This window comes from Vulpes lagopus, chromosome 1 (genome assembly GCF_018345385.1).
Source record: "Vulpes lagopus strain Blue_001 chromosome 1, ASM1834538v1, whole genome shotgun sequence".
Taxonomy (NCBI): Eukaryota; Metazoa; Chordata; class Mammalia; order Carnivora; family Canidae; genus Vulpes; species Vulpes lagopus.
The window spans coordinates 47396966-47422680 of record NC_054824.1 but is presented as its reverse complement, the minus strand read 5'-3'; the positions used below and the strand labels follow the sequence as shown (position 1 = coordinate 47422680).

The 25715-nt window shown below is 34.4% G+C and overlaps 1 protein-coding gene and 1 pseudogene across 2 annotated transcripts in view; both read right to left on the bottom strand.

Annotated features, from left to right (window-relative positions):
* KHDRBS2 (KH RNA binding domain containing, signal transduction associated 2) overlaps window positions 1-25715 on the bottom strand; it is a 555078-nt gene that overhangs the window by 28128 nt on the left and 501235 nt on the right. For both annotated transcript variants that reach the window (XM_041757802.1, XM_041757839.1), the window contains exon 7: window positions 14579-14661. In XM_041757802.1, the coding sequence (XP_041613736.1) occupies window positions 14579-14661 (83 nt within the window). The remainder of the gene's footprint in view (window positions 1-14578; window positions 14662-25715) is intronic.
* On the bottom strand, window positions 23094-24062 carry LOC121471751 (annotated as a pseudogene).

Sequence of the window (25715 nt, the reverse complement as noted above, 5' to 3'; positions counted from 1 at the left end):
ACATATAACATATATACACAAATGTGTGTGTAAAATATATATACATTATATATTTTGTGTGTGTGTAAAAAAAAATATTTTAACTAGGTTCCATGCTCAGCATAGAGCCCAACACGGGTTCATGAACTCGTTAACTCTGAGATCAACACCTGACCTGTGAAAGTCAGATGCTTAACTAACCGAACAACCCAGATGCCCCTAAAATATTTTTAAACATTGAAATATGTTGATAATTTTGTGCGTATGATCAAAAATATTACATGAAATACATTCCTTTTTGTGTACGTGTTTTAAATAAAATGCAAATACCCCTTTCCATGCTCTAATATCAGTAGTTTTCACAGTTCTACAAAGGGAAAGTCACTGCTTTAGATACATATATATTTTTAAAGTATCCTTGCGATTTTACCAAGATTGAATGGATAGTTTTAAAATATTTTTGAAATTCATTCATTCATTCGTTCTGTTCAACCCATACACAAAAAGCACGTTGAGTGGCCATATTTGCATATAAAGAGAATATAAATTTGTATCTTCTAAAATTAACTAGAAAACTAAATACATTAACATAATGCATGCATGCATGGAGAGAGAAATAACACAATTCTCTGCAGTTATCCTGACCAATTTGTTTTGAGGAGTCAAAGATATGTCTCTCACTCAAAGGTAGCTCATGAGACAGAAAAGTCCACAGTCTATTCCCTGATCCATTTGGAGGAAAATCAGTATTTCTTCTAAAAATGATACATAGAATATAGAAAGAAAAGTATTTGAACTTAACATTGAAAGCTGCTCTTTTTCATTTTCATTCAGTGTGTCATCTTTGATAAATCATTTAATCTCTCTCAATTCCAGTTTCTTCACCTTTAATATGGCAATAATAATATTTACCTTGAGTATTAATGAGAGCCCCATGATAAGTACGTAGTACATAGCAGACACTCAGTAAATATTAATAACAGGTAATTGCAAAAAACATGAAGAGAAATCTCACAGAGGAAGACATACACATGGCCAACAAGCACATGAGAAGATGCTCCGCATCATTTGCCATCAGGGAAATACAAATCAAAACCACAATGTGATACCACCTCACACAATGGGGAAAATTAACAAGGCAGGAAACCACAAATGTTGGAGAGGATGCGGAGAAAAGGGAACCTCTTACACTGTTGGTGGGAATGTGAAATGGTGCAGCCACTCTGGAAAACTCTGTGGAGGTTCCTCAAAGAGTTAAAAACAGACCTGCCCTACGACCCAGCAATTGCACTGCTGGGGATTTACCCCAAAGATACAGTCAATGAAACGCTGGGACACCTGCACCCCGATGTTTCTAGCAGCAATGTCCACAATAGCCAAACTGTGGAAGGAGCCTCGGTGTCCATCGAAAGATGAATGGATAAAGAAGATGTGATTTATGTATACAATGGAATATTACTCAGCCATTAGAAATGGCAAATACCCACCATTTGCTTCAATGTGGATGGAACTGGAGGGTATTATGCTGAGTGAAATAAGTCAATCGGAGAAGGACAAACATTATATGTTCTCATTCATTTGGGGAATATAAATAATAGTGAAAGGGAATAGAGGGGAAGGGAGAAGAAATGGGTAGGAAATATCAGAAAGGGAGACAGAACATGGTAAATTAAACACCAATAAAAGTTAATTAAAAAAAAAAAAAAAGAAAACTCCTAACTCTGGGAAACGAACTAGGGGTGGTGGAAAGGGAGGAGGGCGGCGGGTGGGGGTGACTAGGTGGTAGGCATTGAGGGGGGCACTTGACGGGATGAGCACTGGGTGTTATTCTGTATGTTGGCAAATTAAACACCAATAAAAATAAATTTATTATTAAAAAAATAACAGGTAATTGTCCAATCAATGAAGTCATAGATATAATGCTCCTCTTTTTCATATTCATAAAGGTTGCAATGCTGAAAGAGATTTCATCTTTTTGAAATACTCCGAAACATGAAATAACCATACATGCCCTCTTAAGTTTCAGTTGATGGTATTTAATGTTCATGGGATGAAATGAAGGCTGATTATTCATGAGGAAAGTGACATATTTGTTCTGTTCATAGATTAATGATCAAGATAGATGACTATATAAGGCATCTCTGTAGAATTATGATCAGCTTTGCAATGATCTACTTTATAGAAAATGGGTGTTTTAAGAGTACAAGATCATGCTCCAAATGAGAGAGAAATACATTTAGATATATTTTTGTGTTCTGGATTCAACACTGCATATACATTTCTGAAAATGGGCTCTTTTTATAGACACTCTTTAATCATTTGTTTCCAATTCAGCTTGTATTTTTTTGTTGTTGTTGACTTTGACCCTTTATTACATAAATGAAGGGTGAGCAATCTTAAAACAAAAACATTAATCTTCTGTTTTATCGCATGGAATTATCATTAGAACATAGAAATTATTTTAGACCTTCAACTGACTGATTAATTAGGCTCAGTGATACATGACATTATTAAATGAACTGTTGCATGCTTTTGGTACAAGTACACAGAAGCTACTGAACCCTAGTTTGAAATGGACATAATTCCAACTGTATACAAATTATCTTTTGGCTGAATCATAATTCATGAATATCAGTAAGATTTCAGTGCTGTAAACATCAGTATAATTTCTGATTATTTCAATACTCCAATCTAGTTGACTTTGAGACTGAATTCATTGGTGCAAACTGCACTGTGGCTATGTGTTAATGGTGATTTATATTCTTCTCCACTGAAATCATAAATGGAATCTCACCTCTGTTGCATAATTTTCCAGAACCACTTTTACTTATTAAAGGATTATTTTCATGCACCAGACTTTGGAAATTTAAATAAATAAAACAAAGTCTGGGGAAAGAATATATGAATTAATAATGGTGATTCTGTTTTGATAAGTCTTTTCTTTATTTAAGGAAATAAAGCCACATTCTTCCAGAAACTTTCAAAATATAACTTAAATCAGGTGAGACTGTATCTCCATATACCACCATCGTGGCATGCTAGAACTCAATTATAATTGTGCATTTTCATGTTTCTTTAATCCCCAGACTGTGAATGGTAATTCTTAGTATGACATACGAGTCCCTTTTCTATCTGCCCGGCCTTTTCCCTATCACTTCTCTGTTACCAAACCCTATACCGTGACAGTAGAATGTCTCCCAGTTCATGAATCCTTTCATGACCCGATGACTCTGACAATCGAACTTCCACTACTTCTTCACTAAGAAGGTATCCATCATCCTCTTGGGATTCAGCTCAGTGGTTAGCTTCTTATTAAAGCATTAGCAGGCAAGGTGTTGCCTTTTCAAACTTGCCTTCTGTAAGACCTTGCTGACATCGTCATTTAGAACAGCTCTCATTGTCCCAGAAAGTTCTTTAAAATCTTTCTCTTCCTCTAGCACAATGGCTCTCAACAGCTAGTGTGCATAAGCATCATAAAGATACTGTGCCTAAAATGCAGATTCCTGAGACCCCATTCGTCAGTTTCTAAATCAGCTGGCCTCAGCAGGGCCCCAAGATCTGCAATTTCACTTGCAGGTGTTTCTCATGCGGAAGTTCAGGATCATATTTTATTAAAAAAACCACACTAATTGTAAATAAATACACATACAGGCTATGCCTTATTTGTTTTGAATATAGGTACAGAATAGTGACATTCAATGAGTGTGAGTTGAGTAAATGAATGAGTAGTTTAAAAATACTACATAATTTCTTTGTGAATCATTTCTAAGCTGCCTGACAGTACAGCCAAGCAGATTTATTTGTGGCGATGTTTATGACTGTTCTCACAGAATTTTAATTAGTGGTCGATGTCAATTTAAAGGTTGGTACTGAGCTATTTTTTTGGTACTCTGTTTTTCTGAAAAAAAAAAAAATTGAAAGGTACTTGATAAAGAAATATAAGATATGCTAAGAAGCATAACTTCTATTCTGGTTTTAAGAATTAGTATTCAAAAAAGCAGTTCCAAATCAACAATAGAAGGTGTAAATTACAAGGTGAAATGTCACAGAGATAAATGTACATTTCTGCATTTCAGCTAAAAAATCAATTGTAAAGATGCAGGATGGTGTTAGAACTGGTTTGACAGAAGTTCATTTAGGAAGAACCTAAGTTTTCAGTTGAAAACAAATTCAATAAAACCTAATAATATGACATAGCCACTTAAGAAAACCACATGGTAGAGGCACCTGGGTGGCTCAGTCAGTTAAGTGTCTGCCTTTAGCTCAGATCATGATCTCAGGGTCCTGGGATCGAGCCCCGTGTCAGGCTCCCTGCTCAGTGGAGACACTGCTTCTCCCTTTCTTCCTCACTCAGGCTTTCTCTCACCATCTCTGTGTGTCTATCTCTGTCTCTCTCAAATAAATAAATAAAATCTTAAAAAAACACACACATGGTAGGATGATGTTGAAATGAAATACTATAAAATAAGAATCATTATTACACAGGATATTTATAATAACGCTGTATCTTTGCAGCAGTTAACTTTCATCTGATATAATGTACCTCAGGATCATTATGCTACCCTTTAGGATGGACACTTGGACAACTGGAGTGGTTTTATGAGAGAACAACTAGGGTATTTAGTGAAATCGGAATCATGATATACCAAGAACAGTTGAGGAAAACCATGTCTATGTGGGCACTGATCCTGGACACTGGCTTGTTACTGGTAGAGTGATGTTCCTTAACAATCACAAAATATTACTATCATACAACATGAGACAATTATTTAAGACGCTTGTTTCTGTTAGGCCAGAGGTTTGCTAATCTAGGCTAGGGTCACTGGGGGCTCTGTTCCAAGCTTGGATGAAATTGAGATTGACCTTGTGAGGTTTGGACTGCTCCTGTGTTCATTACAGAGCCCAGACTAAGGGCACAGTAGGTACCTAGAGAAGTTCTTGTCATGGCAACAGCAAAAAACAAGTGAGAAACATAGCCCTTTTAATGTAGAGGTTTAAGATGTGACATTGTTCTATTAGTCAAAGCAGGATAAGTGATAGTGAGGAATCTGCCTCTTTTGTGAGAGATACTGAACAATTACACAGCAAAGGGTGTGAACATGGGGGCGGGGGATGAAGAATTGTAGCCAAGAAAGCACTCTATCACATTCTGGATATTGATAGAGGGGCATTATCTTCATAAAGAAAAGCTGATATGCAAAACAAAACTAGATTTATTATGTGTAGCTTCACAAGCTGATTACTGATCAATGTATATAAATGGAGATTACAGAGAAGAGCATATTACTTCAGCTTGCATTTCCTAATAAGCTGAGGTGTTAAAAACAAAATAAAGTGTTTGGGAAGCAATATGGTATTAGTACAAAGTGCCCAGTCTTTGGAATTGGACAGGAATTGGTTCAAACCTTGTTCAGTCCTGGGCAGATTAAACATTCTAAGCCTAGTTTCTTTATTTGTGACATAAGAATAAAACTATCTACCTCATATGATAATGTTATAAAGTACCTAATATAGGCCTCTGCGCATAGCAGCTGCTCCATATTGTGGCTATTATTTTTATTGGAAACTTATTTCCTTTAGAAATGGTCAAGTGTTCCCTGACTACCTTTCAGACTCCTCTCTTACTTCTTCCACACATTTTCTGAAACCCCAATTTTTTTAAGTTGGGTGTCTAAAATCATTAGGCAACAAACTTCTTACCTAAAGTGATAAACTATAGCTACTTCTGTCCTGCTTATAATAGTTACTTATTTATTTAAATGCAATAATATATAATTTTGGCACAGATGTAATATATAATAAATGCATTGTGCTGCCCTTATAAAATAGAAATAATTCTGAATATGAGACATCAGACCTACAGTATTGTAACTATAGCATTGTGATCCTGTACTTTAATGTACCATAGAGTTCACTATTCTCCTTCTAGCACCTGGAAAATAATAGGCCTTTAATAAATAATAAGCTTCATGAAACAGTAAAATAGGATGTTGAGATAATTATAAAGGGAAATCTAATTATGAAGAATTACTAATATCTTATAGATATTATTTTGGCTCTATTCCACATGCATCTGAGATAAATTCTGTTCCCTTTTTTGAAGTACCTCTAGGATACCCTCAGTGTCATGTTTGGTCTCCCCTTCCTTCCCCCACTCTACAATTTAAAGATATCAAAGTCCATATTTTCCATTTTGACCATGGGTAGTTCAAGGAAAATATCTCCTTTCTCTCATTACCAGTGTTCAGTTGCAAAAAAGTAAGACCTGAAGGTCTTTTGTTTTTTTAAGTGCAAATTGGTTCAGAAGCCAAAGAAAGCAATGAAAGTACAGGAGATAATTCAGGAAAAAGATGGAATAGCATTTAATAGAGAACCTGCTGAGCTCAAATGAGGAAATTAGGCTGAGGCAAAAAAAAGTGATGATCATAATTTTCACCAAATATGAATTTGGTTTTATCAACTTCTAGATATGATGACGACCTCAAACTCTATCCAAAAATTATTCTTTTCTGATATCAGAGTGCAATATCCAGGCTTTCCTGTTCCTTTCCTGTCATTTCAACCAAGTGCCATACCACTCCTAAATATAATTTGATTCCCTTGAAGAACATGTAGTTCTTTATAATGAATTATATTCTCATTTCTTTATCTTTGTACATATCCTTGACTAGCTGAATTTTATTTACCCAGTTAAATCATAGCTTGGCATCAGTTCTTTTTAATAAAGCTTCTGGAACTTTCTTGTAATCCTCCACTCGATGGCCTTCCATGTTCTCTCCCATGTTGGAATCTCTGGCACATCCTTCTAGCTCATCACATGTTATGTGTTATTTACAAGTCTGACTTCTCTAATTGACTCCAAACAGTCTACTCCTGGATTTTAGGATATCCTTCACAGACCATAGAGTACCCTCAAATAGCCATTTTGAAGGACTCCTTGATTCCATGTCCTTGGAAGCATTTTCTGGATACTGACTTCTTCTCTATCTTGCTTATGAGCAGAACAGAATGACTGTGGCTACCTACAGATATATTTGGTTTAATCTCTAGAATGTTTTAACTTTCAAAAGTTAGTTGCCAATGTCTAAAAATTGGGGTATTGCCCTTAAAAACTGATGTGGCAAGTTATATTTTCCAAAACTGTGCACAGTACCATTTTCCATCCTTGAACCATGCCAATTCCCCAGTGAGTGGTGAAGTCTAATACCCTTTCTCTTGAATCTGGCTGGACTTGTAACTTTCTTATAACTAACAGACTGAGGCTAAGTTGTGAAAGGTAATGCAGGTTCTGTTTTGTTCTTTGAGATATTCATATCTGGTGCCCTTCGCTGCCATGCTGTGAGGAAGCCTAAGCAACATGGAGTACTATGAGCATTCCGAGCAGCAGCTCATTTAGGTATCAGCTGACATCCAGTGGCAGCTGCCAGATAGTTGAGAGAAGAATCTCCAGGTGATTTCACACCCTGGCCATTGAGTGACCTTACCTTTTGAGCCTTCTTGCTGAGGCTCCAGACATGGGAGGAGAAATAAGCCATCCCTGCTGTGCTCTGTTTTAATTCCTGATAACACAAAATCCTCAAGTATATGAGAGCATAATAAAAATGGTTATTTTATACTACTTGTTTTTTTGGGATGATTTGTTATGCAGCAATAAGAAATAGAAAACGGGTTTTCTTGGGGGAAAAAAGATCTAGCACCCCTTGGTCCTTTACTTCGCATGAACTATATGGCCACAGTATCCTGAACTTGAACAGAAGATAGTTGCTTTCAACAGAGTTTTCCAGTCTCCACCACTCCTATTGTTATACCTTGACAATTATATACACTTGTGAACATTTTTGATTCCTACATATGTTGATAACTGTTACATTTGTTTTTTTTTTTTTTTCCTTTTGGTGGAGCTAAGTATCTTTAATGACCATTGAAGCCAGAATTTCACCTTAAGTTTTTTAAGTGGTTTTAATACTAGGCTTTTTGCAACACATCAGGATCTTTAAGAGTCTATGATGATGTAATAGTTCCCATTTCTGAAGCTCTGATTGTATATGGTTTGCCCAGTACTTTCCTGTTTCCTTTTGAGGAGTGTCTCTAGTTCTAAAGTGATCAGCTGGGAAGGAATGACTGACACAGTGACATATCCTGATCTCAGTAAATGATTAAACAGATTTCAGTTACTACCTGGGACGCTTAGGTTTTCTTGGAAGAATCATCATTCAAATGACTAGAGAAAATGGTTTTCCAGTTTCTTATTAAAGTCTTATAAAAGTAACTTATTGCAAATTTTTAAATAAGAATTGACTATTTAGGCAAGTAGTTTAGTTATCACAATTAACCCGACAGTAATAAAAAATCAACAAACACAATAAATAGATAATGAATAATTTGAGAAAACACATTGTTTCTTTCCTAAAACCAACAGCTTCCTAAGTATCCTTGATGCTTAAAATAAGTATCTCAGATAAGGACCAAAAAAAAAGGTGTGTATTAAGAGCTGGAATCTTGCTTTGTTGAGGTAAATCCAGACAATGCCCAAACCACTGTTCATGCATGCAGAGGTCTGTAGATGGCATGAAAATACAACTAACGTGCAGAATAACTGTGGGAAAATATCTCAAATCCAATAACCTTCTGTAAATTCAATCTCATCATTGACTATAGTTTGAAACATAAGAGAATTGAATTACAAAATGAGGGTAAGTCATTTTATAGTGAATAGTACCACTTAAATGAATAGGACAAGGTGCTATATACTTAATATGATAACTTTTATTAAATTACTGGATAACTGCAGTGACTTACACTTTAGTTTTCATTAGAAGGGTTTCTGTAGACTTAGTATCAGGGCTTGCATTAATTTTATAGCTTAAAACAATAGTTAATAGGTAAATTGCAATTTTTTTTCTTGCTTGAATTTGTCCTTTGGTGATCACCTTTCAAATAGCATACAAATAACTTACTACATTCTTATTATATTAAATGAATATTCTCTGCAGTTTGGTCAGATAACAGAAATCTGTTGACTCAATGAATTGACTTGGGTTTTCAGATGCTATTTATTCGTCTTTATGTCTAAGGCCTTTGGATCTAGCAGATATCATTTTAGTCCAACATTTACTACTTGAATGAACTTAGGAAAATCATTGGAAATTTTTAGGCTTCAGTTTTTTTTTTCTGTCTTAACTGTTATTGCAAGGATTAAATGAGACAAAGTGGCCTATACAATTAGCACAACAGCTAGCACAAAACTAATGTTAGTTATTATGAATCGTTAGTTTCAAGTAGTCTCTGAACAATTGGACCAGTGGTTCCAATTGTGTGAGCTCTGACCCTTGAGGAACTAAGAAGTTGTGCAAGGGGGTCCAAGACCACATTTGTTCACCAGATGTGTATTTGTATGTTCACTGTGCTTTCTGACTTTTCTTTTTTAGTACATAGATGCTTCCTCATTAATATGGTACAAATTCATTTAAAAGCATTACTGTTTCCATGACAATTCAAGTCATTATTTATATCTTCAAGCAACTGACACTTTTTTTTTTGCCTTTCTACTTCCACTCTTCCCTCCAACCTATTCCAGAGATGACTAACAGCAACTCCGTCTAACTAAGTTTCTTGTCCTCTGCCTCTTAATGGGTTCAGCCAATGGGAGCAAAGGTGGGAAACTGGAAGGAGGCAGGAGAGTGAGGTCAGGGTGTTAACTCCCTGAACTTTCTCTTTGTGGGATGGTCATACATAGCTCCAATTCTGAATCAGAAGTCTCAGTTCCTATCAGGAGGCCTCTCCAAACAGCTTTCTCTGTCTCTTTTCAATCCTAATTTTGGTGAAAAACACCTTGCCCCAGGGATACCGGTGCCAGGGCATTGCACTGTCCCTTGTGTTTTCCCTGTACACTGCCTCTGAAAATATTTTCCATATTAAGTTCTCCTCAAATTATACTAATTGAAGAGTGCCATTTTTTTCCTACTATGTAGACCCTAATACAGATATTCAAAAAATGATCTTCATTCTAGAACTCGGGGAACTTATATATCAGAAAGAGATGTATATTCACTCTCCTAGCTCATTCCTTTGTAATTTACAGAAAAGAAGATTCTTTTCCTAGTGAATTCCTCAGCTGATTCATGATTTAATGAAAGCAAAATCTTCCATTTTGATATTTTGCTTATTATACCAGTTAAAACATTACATTTAAAAACCTTAGTTTCTTAAAATTTCACATCCAAATTTAATTGTCATTAGAATCAATGATCAAAATTGGTCTTTTGATTTTCATTTGTAGTACTACTGTTTCAATCTAGGTACATGTCAGTAACTTTTCCTACATCTATGGCTTTGGTTTGGTATAGATTCCTACTGAAAATTTGGGCATTGGGAAAAGCCAATTGGTTGGTAGAACCTTGTGAATTTACATAATTTCAGAAGATTGATCTCTGACAATGTTAGTGGCAAGGAGTGCATAAAAATAGGATATCAGAACATGGACAGAATTTAATATTTAGTCCAATTAAAGTTGTTAATCACAGGATGTAACTTGTCCTAAGCCAAAGATATCAAATAATTGAGTTCCTCTGGAAACTGCAATACTAGTCCTTCAATTTGAAGCTTGCATAATAAACTTATCAATCCATTTTTCTAAAACTTTTTATCCTCAATGACACAGAGCAAGAGAAAAAGATGGTCCGAGATCCCTCATATCATCATCATCTTTACCAGCCCTTAATAATGTCATCATGTAGAGCTGCCTCCTAAGGAATCTTTAGAGAAGTCCCTCTTCTGATCCATTTGAAAGTTTCAAGAACTAACGACACCTTGTAAGACAACTGGGGATTAATTAAAGTTGTTATAGCTTATGAACTCCAGGTGAACCTTTTTTAGGGTTGTTACCTTGTGAACTTCCCTTAGACTCTTTGAAGATGATATAATTATTCCATTTAAGCACCTGCCAGATTCTACTTTATAATTCCCACAAATTCTGAATTCACCTGTGCTGACTAGTCATTTGAAGACTATTTTCTCTAGTTTTATTTTTATATTAGTTCTGCTAAGTCATACATAATTTAGTTTTACCTTCAGCTTTTAAATTAGAGTTTCTTCCCATTTTGACCATGACAGTGCCAAAATAATATTCATATTGTTTGTAAATGATGGATACTTTTTATGTTAATATATTTATCTTTATTCCGCTTTAGAAACTTTTTCTATTTTCCTCCATAAGTCCAAATCATACTTGTAAAAGCCCAATTAAGAAGCCACCACTTGAAAAAAAAAACCAAAACAGTTCTAGACTGATTCTTGTAAAAAGTGAACTTTCTTTCACTTCCAATTTCTTTTTTTTTATAAATTTATTTTTTATTGGTGTTCAATTTGCCAACATATAGAATAACACCCAGTGCTCATCCTGTCAAGTGCCCACCTCAGTACCTGTCACCCAGTCACCCCAATTTCTAATACTTGGTTACTCTATAGATGTTTCACTTATATTTATTTAAATATATATACAGCTTTCAAATGACTCCTCAAACAAATGTTAGGGGCAAATACTAAATATATTTAAAAATTTTTTAAATAAGTATTGTCACTGTATAATGAGTATACTTTCTGACACATATAATCATTTAATAAGTGCTATTTAACTAAACTGTTAATATTATCTTCTATTGGCATAGTTACATCAATAATCTAAATAGAGGAATTTAATACATATGTCCTGAATTTTCTGTGTTTATCCACTTCTATTACAAATTGGTACTATATTTAAAAATTCTTCCTCAGAGATTTCTGAAATATTGTTAATTTCATTCATTCATCATTACCACATTCATTTATTTTTGCTCAATTATTCAACAAATCTTTACTAAGATAAAGTTTCTAATATGCCAGAAACTCTATGAGTTTCAGGTTGAGGCCATGCTTTGACCAAAATAGAAATTTTATAATTATTGCAATAGAGAATATTAGTATCATTTTTTAGAATATTTTGTATAATTTTAATTAATTTCATGACCTGATTATTTATTCTGGTTTAGCATTAAGATATCTCAGAAACATTTAAATATTTTGTCAATAAATATAATACATAGAATTCTGCATATTATATTCTCCTTTAGGAAAAAGGCTCTTATATCTTCATAGTGTAGGTACACACTAAGTGTGAAATTCATGTATTCAACAATCATCTGCTCAGTACATATCCTATAAAAGACTCAATACTAGATACTTTGACGGACATGAGGATATAAGTAAGAATAGTAAGAGTGATAGGTAACATGTATACAATCGATTTCATTGTAGGACAGAGAGAAAAAGAGCCATAGAGAAATAAAGATGTGCTATTGAAATTCAGAACAAAAACAAGTTATTCTCAAATAAAGGATTCAGGAAAAACATTTTGGAAGAGTTGGTTTTGACCAACGAATGAATTTAGACACAGAAAAAGGAATAGATATAAAAGGAAAAAGAGAAGGTAGCAAAAGTTCATAAAGAGTATCTTTTGACATAAAAATTATGTTTCCTTAAAACAAGACATTTTTTCTGAAATTGTTCTATTACTTTTTGTGCATAATTATGTTCAATTATTCTAATATTCACTTTTGAAATATTCAAAAATAAATTATCCTAATCTCCCATTTCTTCTTCCTTGTCTCTCAGGGTCAGCTAAGCCCATTTAAGTCTTACCAGAAGAAAGATACAGAAAGTCCTTCACTTTTAGAAAATTATTCCAAAATAAATCTCTATCAGCTGAATGTAACTCTATGGAGCTAACTCAAGACATTATTTTATTCTATTATAGTTGTGTTTTCAGTGTGTGGTATTTTTTTTTTTTTTTTTTTTTACCAAATAGTTTCTGAAACAAGCTACAGAACTTTATTATCACCATTTCTATGCACTAATATACAATGATGAACTAGCAAATATTAGCAGATGCTTTAAATATGTAGTGAGTTTGCATACAATACCCTATTCAGGGTCTGTGACATGATGCAAAATCTTCCCCCATCGTAAATAATTGTGCTGTGTTTCAATATTTGACTGGGACTAGTAAGATATCACCCCCAGTACAAACTCAGCTCATGATGGCTTTTCTATTTAACATACTACATATTAACCATTACTCAAAGTTGAAGATGGTTACTTCAATAATGATAATAATGATATATTATGCTTAGCTTTAAAGGTATCAGTTCACATTCAACTTTTTCCTAATTGCCTACAATTTTCTCTCTAAGAATTTCCCTTCACTCCTTTCACTATGCTGTCCTTCCGACCATGCAAAATGCATACTTATGTACTACATGTAGATTTCCTCTCCTCCATAATGACCTTAAAGTTGTTTCTTTCCTTGTCATTTCCCAGATGTTACTTAATGAAGCATCCATATCTCTTTGGATCCCAGTAAAGCTGGTCAATAAATGGTCAATACTGTAATGATTTTGTGACAATTACTTCTATTAGTTTCTGTCAATCACATATATGGCAGACTCACATGACTATCATATGGATTCATCCTACTTTCCTATGAAAATTGTAATTTTTTTTAGAAAAAATATTTGGGAGACTGATTTTGCTAAGGATGTATTTGTTTAATGACAATTTTATTCATAATTCATAATCCATAAGTTCATTCAAAACTTATTTGCCCTTCAACTGGTGAATGAAGTAACTATGGTACATCCTTACAATGAAACACTACATGGTAATAAAAAAGAAGAAAATGTTGATAAACATAACAACATGAATGAATAAATGTCAAATACATCATGCTATCTAAAGAAGCTAGACTCAAATGGCTACATATTGTATCACTTCTACTTATGCGACATTCTGGAAAACTCAAAATTGTAATGGCAAAAACCTGATTGTGGTTTCCAGGGCCTGGGAGGGAGAAAATTTGTCTATATAAGGTGGTAAGAAACATTTCAGGTTGACTGAATTGCCCTATAACTTCATTTTGATGGTGGTCACAAGATAGTTTGCATTTGCCAAACTCGTACAAACTCTATCCCCTTAATGGTGAAAACATCCTGTATGTAAATACTACCTCACAAAAAATTAGACTTTAAAAAAAGTAAAAATTCATTAATATCTCAAAATTTGATCAATATAAAGAGATTAGGTCAACAATCATTTAGAGATCCATCAAGAAAGCAAAGGAATTGTTCATTACATATGATGTTTTAGAAATTTTCCTTTTCAGAAGGAGCACCAATAACATTCCTATGTCTTTTGTTTTACAAATAAAAATTACATTTTAGGGGAAAAAGCTTCATTGAACAAGTGCCTTGTGTTTCACTGTTGTGTTACTTATGAATTTACTAAAATAATCTCCATAAGCAACAGTATTTTGTTAAATACAAGCTTACTTAATGAGTTTATTGGTTATGATAATGATGTAGTCTTAAAATAACACACTATTATTATTAATAATTGCACAATTATTATCTTTTTACCTCTCTATATAATATAATAATTCAGAAAGACAATGGAGAAAAACCACTGCTAGAAACTCTCACATAATAGAACTGGAGCTCGGATACAAGAGACAAAATAGCAGGATTAGAATTAATCCTGAGAAGGATGCTTTAGACAGCAAATGCCTTACCTTTGTGTTTGGGTGGCATAGCTGTTCTCATAAGTCTCATAGGTCTGGTCATCATATTCACCCCCGTAGCCATCATCATACCCCTGAGGCAGAAAATGATAGAAAGACCTATTAGCAGTCAACTTGATTAACTTTGATCTATTTTTACTTATGTGTAAGTGCTTATGATCTGTATTTACTTACTGATGTGACCTTATTTTAGTTTTTGTGTTTGGTTAGTTACTCTGCATCAGATTTTACTAGACTAATAATTTTTTCATAGCCTTGACTAATATTTCATGATCCAGATTAATGTTTAATAATTAAACTCAGCATGTCATTAAAGTAGCTATACCTACTCTAGAATTTGTTTAGAATTTTGATCAATACTAATGAAGACAATATAAGAAATCAAAAAATAAAATTTCTTTTGAAAATATTATGGGTAGATAATGCGCTAACCTAATGGAGGTGTTAACATGTTTGTTACAGCCCCATCGGGAGCTTATTTTTTTTTTCTGTCCCCTGATAATAATGGTTATTATGATTGAAACTTTAAAATTTAGGATTCTTAAATAGTGGTCAACTTTCAGTAAAAAAAAAAAAATAGCCATTATTGGAAAATAAGGAAAAAAGAAAGTAGAAAAAAGAAAAAGGGTTAGAAGAAAGAAAAGGAAAGAAGGAAGGGAGGAAGGAAGGAGGGAAAGAAGGAAGGAAGGAAGGGAGGAAGGAAGGAAAAATGAGAAAGAAAGGAAGGACTAGGGAAAGATAGAAGGCAGGAAGGAAGGGAAGAGAAAAAAGACAGAAACCATATAAAGACCCTTTATTTTGTTGTGCATTATACAGTTTTTAAATCTCAAATAAAATGATTACCTAACTAAACTAATGCTACCAAAGCTAATGCAGATTTGTCATTGCAGAATGTGAAAGCAAGCTAGCAGTTGTATAATCAGTTATCATTACTTTGTGAGAGATTTACTTTTATTTCCTTTAGTGGTCACTGACTGTACTATAAACCCTAGCCATCCACCTTGACTACTTCCTACTTCTGAAAAAAACCTTTAGTTTTTCTGCCTCTGGGCCTTTGCTGATGCATCTCTTTCCCTGAAATGCACTGCCATCCCACCCCACCAATTCATAACTTCATTTCAGTCTGGAGGCCTATAAATCTATCTATTGCATTCAAATATTTAAACAAAAAATGTGTAGATATCACAATTTCCATATCAGCCTTGACTAAGATCTTTGAGCCCATTTAATCTGAAAACTAATATTTTTTATCAACTTAAGAACATTTTTAAAATATTTAAGACTTCTCCATCTGGTTTACCATTTAAATAATGGTATTATTTACATATCAGGTTTATTGAGCCTGACTTCAATTTCTTCTATTTTTCCAATTATGGTCCATTTCATCATATTTTTGCTCTGCTCTATGGGATCGTCTCTCCATTTGATCTTTGACTATTGTAATTCAATTCCTATTGAACTAAAAAAATGGTAAATTATCTGGTATATTTGAATATTTGAAAATGTTATTGCTAGATTAATACAACTATTGAGATAATTACGAACAATTCAAGAGATACAGGAAACCAAATAAGGTGAATGAGCAATTATTAATGTTAGGAAAACAAAAAGTATATAAGAATAAACAAAGAACTGTATTAGTCTGTTTGGATCCTTAGGGAATATTTATTATTGAATGATAATTGACTAACAAAAGTTACAAAAGTTATGATGACACTATATTAAGGTATAGGGGAAAATGTAGGGAAGAGACTATAACAAAACTAAATCCTTAGCAACCTGAAAGGCTGGTCAATAGGAAATAATCAAAATTCATAAATCAACAACATTAATTTAACCATATTACTTAATAATACAAAAATTAATACTTAAATAATAGATGAAAGGCTTAGAGATAACTGATTATTACAGAAGGACAAGAAAAGGAAGTGCTGTTTTTTGGGCATAAATCCTTTAGTACTATTTTAAAATAATCTTATATTTCAAAATTAACTTTAGAATATTTAATTTTTTAATTCAATACTTATTCTTTCTTTCTCTAGTTTTATTTATTTGTTTATTTATTTAGAGGACAATTTTTTAAAAGATTTTATTTATTTATTCATGAGAGACACAGAGACAGAGAGAGAGGCAGAAACACAGGCAGAGGGAGAAGCAGGATCCATGCAGGGATCCCATGGGTCTCCAGGATCACACCCTGGGCTGAAGGCTGCGCTAAACCACTAAGCCACCCGGGCTGCCCTCTCTCTAGTTTTATACTCCCTCCATACCTAGCCTTTTTTTGGGGGGTGAAAATTCTTAATTATACAGAAAAATTAAAATAATCGTAAAACAAACACCTCTCTACTTTTTATCTAGATAGGCCAATTGTTGACATTTTGTCCCATATATATACTTTTATAAATCATTGCAAATCCATTCTGAAAATCTAGTATTTCATTCCTAAATACTTAAGCTTACATCTCCTGAGTGTAAAGACATTCTCCTACATTTACAGTGTAATCCATAGTCAAAATTCTGCAATTTCAAAAACATACCATTTATAGCTACTTTTTAAAAACCAGAATCACTCAGATTTGTGAATTTAATTTGGTTATTGCATCTGCTAGTTTTTTAGAACTAGTTTAGTCTTCTAGGCTTCTCTTTTTAAGTTTGTATATATATGTATATATATACATAAGTTTGTATATATACAGTTAAGTTATATATATACACATAAGTTTGTGTATATATATGTTTTTTAGACATATGTTTAGACAAACATATATTATATATTTTTTTAGACATATATGTTTAGACAAACATATATATATATATATATATGTTTTTTAGAAAGAGAGGGCATGAATAGGGGAAACGGGTGGGAGGGAGGGCCAGAGGAGAGGAAGAGAGTCTTAAGCAGACTCCAAGCTGAGTGAAGAACCTGACATGGGGGTTGATCTTACCACCCTGAGATCCTGACCTGAGCCAAAGCAAAGAGCAGTATGCACCATCTGGGAACCTCATTTTAAGTTTTTATTTTATTTTATTTTATTTTATTTTATTTTATTTTATTTTATTTTATTTTTTATTTTATTTTATTTATTTTATTTTATTTTAGTACATATTTTTTTTATTACAGTTCAACTTGCCAACATATAGCATAACACCCAGTGCTCATCCCATCAAGTGTCCCCCTCAGTGCCCATCACCCATTCACCCCAACCCCCGCCCACCTCCCTTTTAAGTTTTTATTTAAAATACAGTTAGGGGCACCTGGGCTGCTCAGTGAATTAAGTGCCTGAGTCTTAATTTAGGCTCAGGTCAGGATCTCAGAGTGCACTCTCTCTCTCAAAAAAGTATAATTAACATACAGTGTAATATTAGTTTCAGGTGTACAATATAGTGAATCAACACTTCCATACAACACCCAGTGCTCATCACAAGTGCACTCCTTAATCCCCATCACCTGTTTTACCCATTCCCCTCTCCTCAGCTCCGCTCTGATAAGCTATTACTTTGTCCTCTATAATTAACACTATGTTTTTTGGTTTGACTCTCCCTTTTTTTTCCGCCCTTTTGCTTGTTTGTTTCTTAAATTCCACATGAGTAAAACCATATTGTATTTGTCTTTCTCTAACTTGTTTTTCTTAGCATAATACTTTCTAGCTCTCTCTCTCTATATATATGTTATATATGTTATGTATATGTTATATATACATATACAGTATATCACACAAATGCATACACACACACGCGCACACACCATGTCTTCTTTATCTTTTCATCAAAAATGGGTACTTAAGCTATTTCCATAATTTGCCTATTGTAGATAATGCCGCTATAAACATTGGGGTGTATGTATCCTTTTGAATTAGTATTTTTGTATCCTTTGGGTAAATGCCTAGTAGTGTGGTTGATGGATTGTAGTGTAGTTCTATTTTTAAATTTTTGAGCAAACTCCATACTGCTTAACAGAGTGGCTGTACCAGTTCACATTCTCCAAAACAGTTCGAGGGTTCCGCTTTACTCTACATCCTTGCCAACACTTGTTGTTTCCTGTACAATTAATTTTAGCCATTCTGACAGGCATGAAGTGGTATCTCACTGTAGTTTTGATTTGTACTGCCCTGATGATGAGTGATGTGAGCATATTTTCATGTGTCTGTCAGCCATCTATATGCCTTCTTTGGAAAAATGTCTATTTGTCTTCTGCCCAATTTTTACTCATTTTTGAGTGCAGAGTTTTATAACTTATTTATATATTTTGGATAAGATCCCTTTATCATATATGATATTTGCAAATCTCTTCTACCATTCTTTAGGTTGCCTTTAATTTTGTTGAGTGTTTCCTTCACTGTGCAGAAGCTTTTTATTTTGATGTAGTCCCAAAAGATTATTTTTGCTTTTGTCTCTCTTGACTTACAAGACATATCTAAGAAAGATGCTGCTGTGGCCAATGTCAAAGAGAGTACTGCCTGTGGTCTCCTCTAGGATTTTATTTTATTTTTTTATTTTTATTTTTTTTTAATTTATTTTTTATTGGTGTTCAATTTACCAACATACAGAATAACCCCCAGTGCCGGTCACCCATTCACTCCCACCCCCCGCCCTCCTCCCCTTCCACCACCCCTAGTTCGTTTCCCAGAGTCAGGAGTCTTTATGTTCTGTCTCCCTTTCTGATATTTCCCACACATTTCTTCTCCCTTCCCTTATATTCCCTTTCACTATTATCTATATTCCCCAAATGAATGAGAACATATAATGTTTGTCCTTCTCCGATTGACTTACATCACTCAGCATAATACCCTCCAGTTCCATCCACGTTGAAGCAAATGGTGGGTATTTGTCGTTTCTAATTGCTGAGTAATATTCCATTGTATACATAAACCACATCTTCTTTATCCATTCATCTTTCGATGGACACCGAGGCTTCTTCCACAGTTTGCCTATTGTGGACATTGCTGCTAGAAACATCGGGGTGCAGGTGTCCCAGCGTTTCATTGCATCTGTATCTTTGGGGTAAATCCCCAACAGTGCAATTGCTGGGTCATAGGGCAGGTCTATTTTTAACTCTTTGAGGAACCTCCACAGAGTTTTCCAGAGTGGCTACACCAGTTCACATTCCCACCAACAGTGTAAGAGGGTTCCCTTTTCTCCGCATCCTCTCCAACATTTGTGGTTTCCTGCCTTGTTAATTTTTCCCATTCTCACTGGTGTGAGATGGTATCTCATTGTGGTTTTGATTTGTATTTCCCTGATGGACATCCACATGCAGAAGAATGAAACCAGACCTCTCTCTTTCACCATACACAAAGATAAACTCAAAATGGATGAAAGATCTAAATGTGAGACAAGATTCCATCAAAATCCTAGAGGAGAACACAGGCAACACCCTTTTTGAACTCGGCCACAGTAACTTCTTGCAAGATACATCCATGAAGGCAAAAGAAACAAAAGCAAAAATGAACTATTGGGACTTCATCAAGATAAGAAGCTTTTACACAGCAAAGGATACAGTCAACAAAACTAAAAGACAACCTACAGAATGGGAGAAGATATTTGCAAATGACCTATCAGATAAAGGGCTAGTTTCCAAGATCTATAAAGAACTTATTAAACTCAACACCAAAGAAACAAACAATCCAATCATGAAATGGGCAAAAGACATGAAGAGAAATCTCACAGAGGAAGACATGGACATGGCCAACATGGACATGAGAAAATGCTCTGCATCACTGTCCTCTAGGATTTTAACTAGATTTCTTACCGTCTCACATTTAGGTCTTTCATCCATTCTGAATTTATGTTTGTGTATGGTGGAAGAAAATGGTCCAGTTTCATTCTTTTGCATTTTGCTGTCCAGTTTTGTCTTTTTTCCCATTGGACATTCTTTCCTGCTTTATCAAAGATTAAGTGACCATATAGTTGTGGGTTAATTTCTGGATTTTTTATTCTCTTCTATTGATTTATGTGTCTGTGTCTATGTTTGTGCCAGTGCCATACTGAATTTTTGAGAATTTTGATTCAGTGTTTTCATCACTACATATTGGTGCTGAGAATTCCTGCTGCTTATGTGTGACCTAGTTATTTCATTTCACTTCTTTTCTTTCCTTTCTGGATGCTTTTATAAATTTTATCTCTGGTGTTCTGAAATTTTAAAATGTTTTGTCTATATGTGTGTCTCTTTTCTTTCAATATGGGTATTCAATGAGCTCTTTCAGTGTGGGAGTTTGTGTTCTCCAGTTCTGGCAAATTTCACTATACTTTTCTTCTCTCTAGTACTCTTTTAAGTGAAATATTGGATCTTCTGCATTGGTGCATTAATTTTATCTTTGTGTCTTATGTGATATCTTTTATTCTTTTTTACTCAATGTGAGAATTCTATAAATTAATCTCTCAACCATCCTATAAGATATATAACTTTATTTACATACTTGTGCCCTCGCAACACATGCACATGTATACACACATATTAACAACTATGAGAGGGTGCACAGGAGGTTCCTGTGTTCTTAGGTGAAATTTAGGCATCCTTATTCTCAACTCAAGACTTCATCTCTCCTTGGGTGGAACAACAGCTAACATCACAGCTGGAATTTCCCATAGCTGACACAGGCCAGGCAATGTAGCTCTCTACCGTGGGGATCACTGGACCAGTAACTAGGGCATTAACTGTATTTGCCACAGGTGTCTCAGGGATTGCACACAAATTTTCAAGCACCCATGCTGTTATTCTCCACCAAAATTCTAAAACTATGGCTTCATTAACCCTCAATTGTTACTCAGGACTCAAGAGCTCTAGCTTCTAACAGGAAGCCAGCAAGTTTTGTTTTGTTTAGTCATGTTTTCATGCTACAAGAGCCAAGGCAGAGGAGCAGTTACAAATCTTCAGGACTTGTAACCCCCTAAATGTCCTATGTTTTCCCTGATTCTATCTGTTGAAACACTACCACTGTCTAAAGGTTATGTTATATTATGCAATCTCTAGGAAGATTTTCCTGCTTCTTTCAAGCTTATGGTAACTCCCTATCCTCTGAATTCTAACAGCCTGTTTTTGTTGTTTTTAAATCTCACAAGTACTTAGAATGTACTCAATGTACTAAACATCTATTGTATTTTGTTTTTACAATTTTCTCTTTTTTTAGGATTGACACTCCTGAAGGGCATGGATCATATCATAATCACTTTTTTTGATGCCTTATGGTGCTTAGCATAGTTTATACCATAGAGTATTTTCTCAATAAATATTTATCAAATTGTTAAATTAGCTCAAAGGAGAGTAGATATGGATTCACTCAAATTAATCACCACTAAAAAAGAAATATTTCAAATGCGCAGCCCCGGTGGCACAGCGGTTTAGCGCCGCCTGAACCCGGGGGTGTGATCCTGGAGTCCCGGGATCCAGTCCCACAGTTGGGCTCCCTGCATGGAGCCTGCTTCTCTCTCTGCCTGTGACTCTGCCTCTTTCTCTCTATGAATAAATAAATAAAGTCTTAAAAAATAAGAAATATTTCAAATGGTGATTATACAGTAGTATTATCTCTATTTATGAAGAATAGCTTTACCATTTAGCATATGGAAGGCTATTTTCCCTCCTCACTTACACTTTTACTTTTTTTTTTTTTTAAAGTCTTATACAGAAAATCCATAGAACCTATAGAAATCTTTCCTGGCAATGCACAATTTCATAAGGTATAAAGTGCAGTGGTCCCAAATAATTGTCCTTACTATAAAAGGGAAAGTAAATGTGGATACTTATACATAATCTATTTTTGTTTTCTAACACTTGATATAAGTATTTATGTAGCTTTCTTAGGACATGTAAAATTATGAATCATGCTGGTAATGTCTAAGATAAATCGGTAAAATAGATATGCTCCCTAAAAAGCCAGTCAGTATCTGCAAGAGATTCAACTTAAACATGAATATTCAACTAAGAAATCAAAACACATTTCCCATTTTTGCTCCATTGTTTTCTGCTGTTTCATTTGAAAAAATGACTATTTTTTTGAGTAATCTCTACACCCAAGGTGAGGCTCAAACTCACCACCCTGAGTTCAAGAGTCACATGCTCTTCTGACTGGGCTAGCCAGGTGCCCCTGAAGAAATTACTATCTTATGTCTTAGCCTATTTACACGTTTGACCTAAAAATTATTACTTTTTTTTAAAGATAGAAAGGATTTCTTTATTAATGACCACAACCTATTTCTTTACATAGAGGAGTTTTGAATTCAAATACTTAGGAGAAGATAAGTTAAGACTGCGTTATCCTGCAACTCATTACCAGTAACATATTACAAAGTGAAACAGCTTGGAAAAGGGGGAGGAAGGCACGGTGAGCGAAGGAGGGAAGATAAAGCAAAGGAATTAAGTTGATCAAGTGGAATTCTTTTTTTTCCCTTATTTTAATTCTTGAAACTATGAAGTCCTTGCAAGCACAGCTAGTTTCTGCAGATTATTTTCCAAACATGTTAAAATGGAACCCAAATGGAGAATATCTTAAGAACCTGAAGAGGTGCAACATTAAAAGCTATTATTATCCAGTAGCAAGTGTTCAAGCCTTCCACTGCAGCCACCTCCTCCTCCTGTTCCCAAGATCCAGCAGTATGAATACGTCTTCCTCGTGGTTGTTTTCATTTCTTTTTTCTTGGCATCTGGGCGTGCACAGTTCAGCTCTTTGAGGATGTGTTTGTTTTTGCCTGCATTGTGTGAGAAGATAGGCTGTAGAGCACTTGACGTAGTAATGCAGATTGTCCTGGAACCTGTGGGTCAGGTGGCTGGTGTCTGAAGCACTGGCATTGGTGTGGTGAACAGTACAAAGGTAATATAACCAGTGTTGTCACCCACCATAGCCTCTATTTCTTTCAGCTCCAGAGGAGGTTCCCGGTAGCTAAAGAGGACCTATGGGGCTGTGTGGCTGGCTCCATGTCCTCCTTTGAACTCCTGCATGAACACTTTTCCAATGACCACATCGTCGTCATCTTTAAACACTGTGCTGAAGATTACTGTGACTCTGTCCTTTTTAGACTCAACATACATGGTCTCATCATCCCTATAATGGATAACTGCCCTGTTCTCTCCTTCCTTGCTGTTTCTTGAAATTGGAAGTATTTCTCAAAGACGGAGGCAAAATATTTTAGTTTCACGATGCCAGTCTGATGCACAATGGAATCCTTGGATGCTGGCAGATTTTTCAAGATCATATGGTAAAAAGACATTGTATCCTCGTTTGGGATTTACTAAGAAACTCTCGTACACCCTCTTTAATAACTCATCAGCACTATGTGCCCAAATTTCCTTGTAGAATTTCAAAGATACACTGACAAAAAACTTTTGTTTTGTCTCCATTGGGATTTGAAATATGATAGGAGACTCCCATCGAAATCTGCAAATGTTACTTTTGCTTCTGGTTTGTTATCAGCGGCCACATTTTTTGACCTTGAGCCTGAGCGTCTCCTTGATAATGCAGTTGTTAATCTTCAGCAGGATCATGGTATTGGCTGGATCTGGAAGCCTAAACCCAGCCTGCCCAGCCAGGGCACCAGTCCAAGACTATTTTAGTTGCTAACTAAGTTATCAAGGTCTCAGAGTAGAATCTCCTACATCTGATGTCCCAATAAAAGCAAAAAAAAAAAACCACCTTCCACAATTAAAAGTTTTAATTTTATTTCTTCCTAGCTCAATATAGATGATTTGGCATCTCTCGGAAAAAAAACAAAATACCCAAGGAAAAAAGATTTTATTTTCTTCTGGAACATGGCCATGAAGAATATTTCTTCTATCTTGAATTCCTTCATATTTGTGCAGTTATAAATTCTTCAGTTTCCTATTCTTTGAACCAAATAAAGGCAGACCCTTATAAGATCCTTAAGAAATACAATCTTGGCTGTTTTCCAGATCTTCACCGAATCCTCTAAAATTTTCTTCCGTTACAATGTGAAGTGTAGCCTGATGTGAAGGCTTGGGCAGTATGAAAGAAGAGGATGATTTCTTTGTAGTTTCCTATGAATTATAGGTTAATTTATACATACACTTTATGAGTTTTGGGCAAGGCAGCATACAGGATAGATGTGTATTACTATCAACACATAGTTATACAAAGCCCTTTTCAAATAGGCTTCAGAAAATATATTTCTCTGACATGCCTACTAATTTTTCAATTTGGTTTAAGCACTCCATCTTGAATCATGATTTCTGCACCAATTTTGGGTTTCCTAATCTAAATAATATTGGCTCTCTCTCTGTAGGCTTAAAGTAATAGTAATTCACCAGACTATATATTAACTACCGAATTTATTACCCAGGTAAGAGAGATAAAGAAGAACAAGACCTAATTCCTGTCTTTGAGAGGTTCTAGGCCTGTGCATTCTGATAAATGTTTAACAAATGCCTCTTCAAAAACAAGTTTATGCATGTTTGTATTTGTGTGGTATGTGTGTATACATAATTTAACTAGAAATTTTAGTGACATTAGCACACAGTTTGCAAATAAAAATCAAATTTATAAATATGTATAAATTTAATTAATACTTAAAGTTTTATATTTAATTTATATTAAAATAAAATTTATAGCATACAACTTACAGATAAATATCTAATTTATTTTAAGATTTATACATATACAACTTCAGGGTTACTTGCTATTCCTCCCTTGTAAAATCAGGTTTTATAATTCTGATATCACAATGATCCCACAATAAATCATAACACAGATAAAACATGATTACTATCTTTTATTTCCAAGACACTCTAAGAATTTTAATTAGCATAAATAAAGAAAATACGATTAGGAACATCTTAATAAAACTGCTGCAAATCGAAGTCTAAAGGCATCTAGGAAAAACCAGTACATGATCCTTCAAAGTGAACAAAAAGAGACAAAGAACTTTTCAATATAAATGATGGAAGCTAGAAGACAATGAATGACATCTCCTGTGTGATTACTGATGTACGAAAGATGTTAGGGATTGAAGTTGATGGCCAAGAAAGAATTCCTGTGACATCTTTGGTGCAAAAAGGTGATTTTATTTATTTGAGAATCTCTAGCTAGAGATTCTCTAGGTGCACAGACACCAAACCAAAACATTTTGACAAAAATGGAAATATAAATAAATGATATATTAAATTTCCTCAGTATATGTAGGT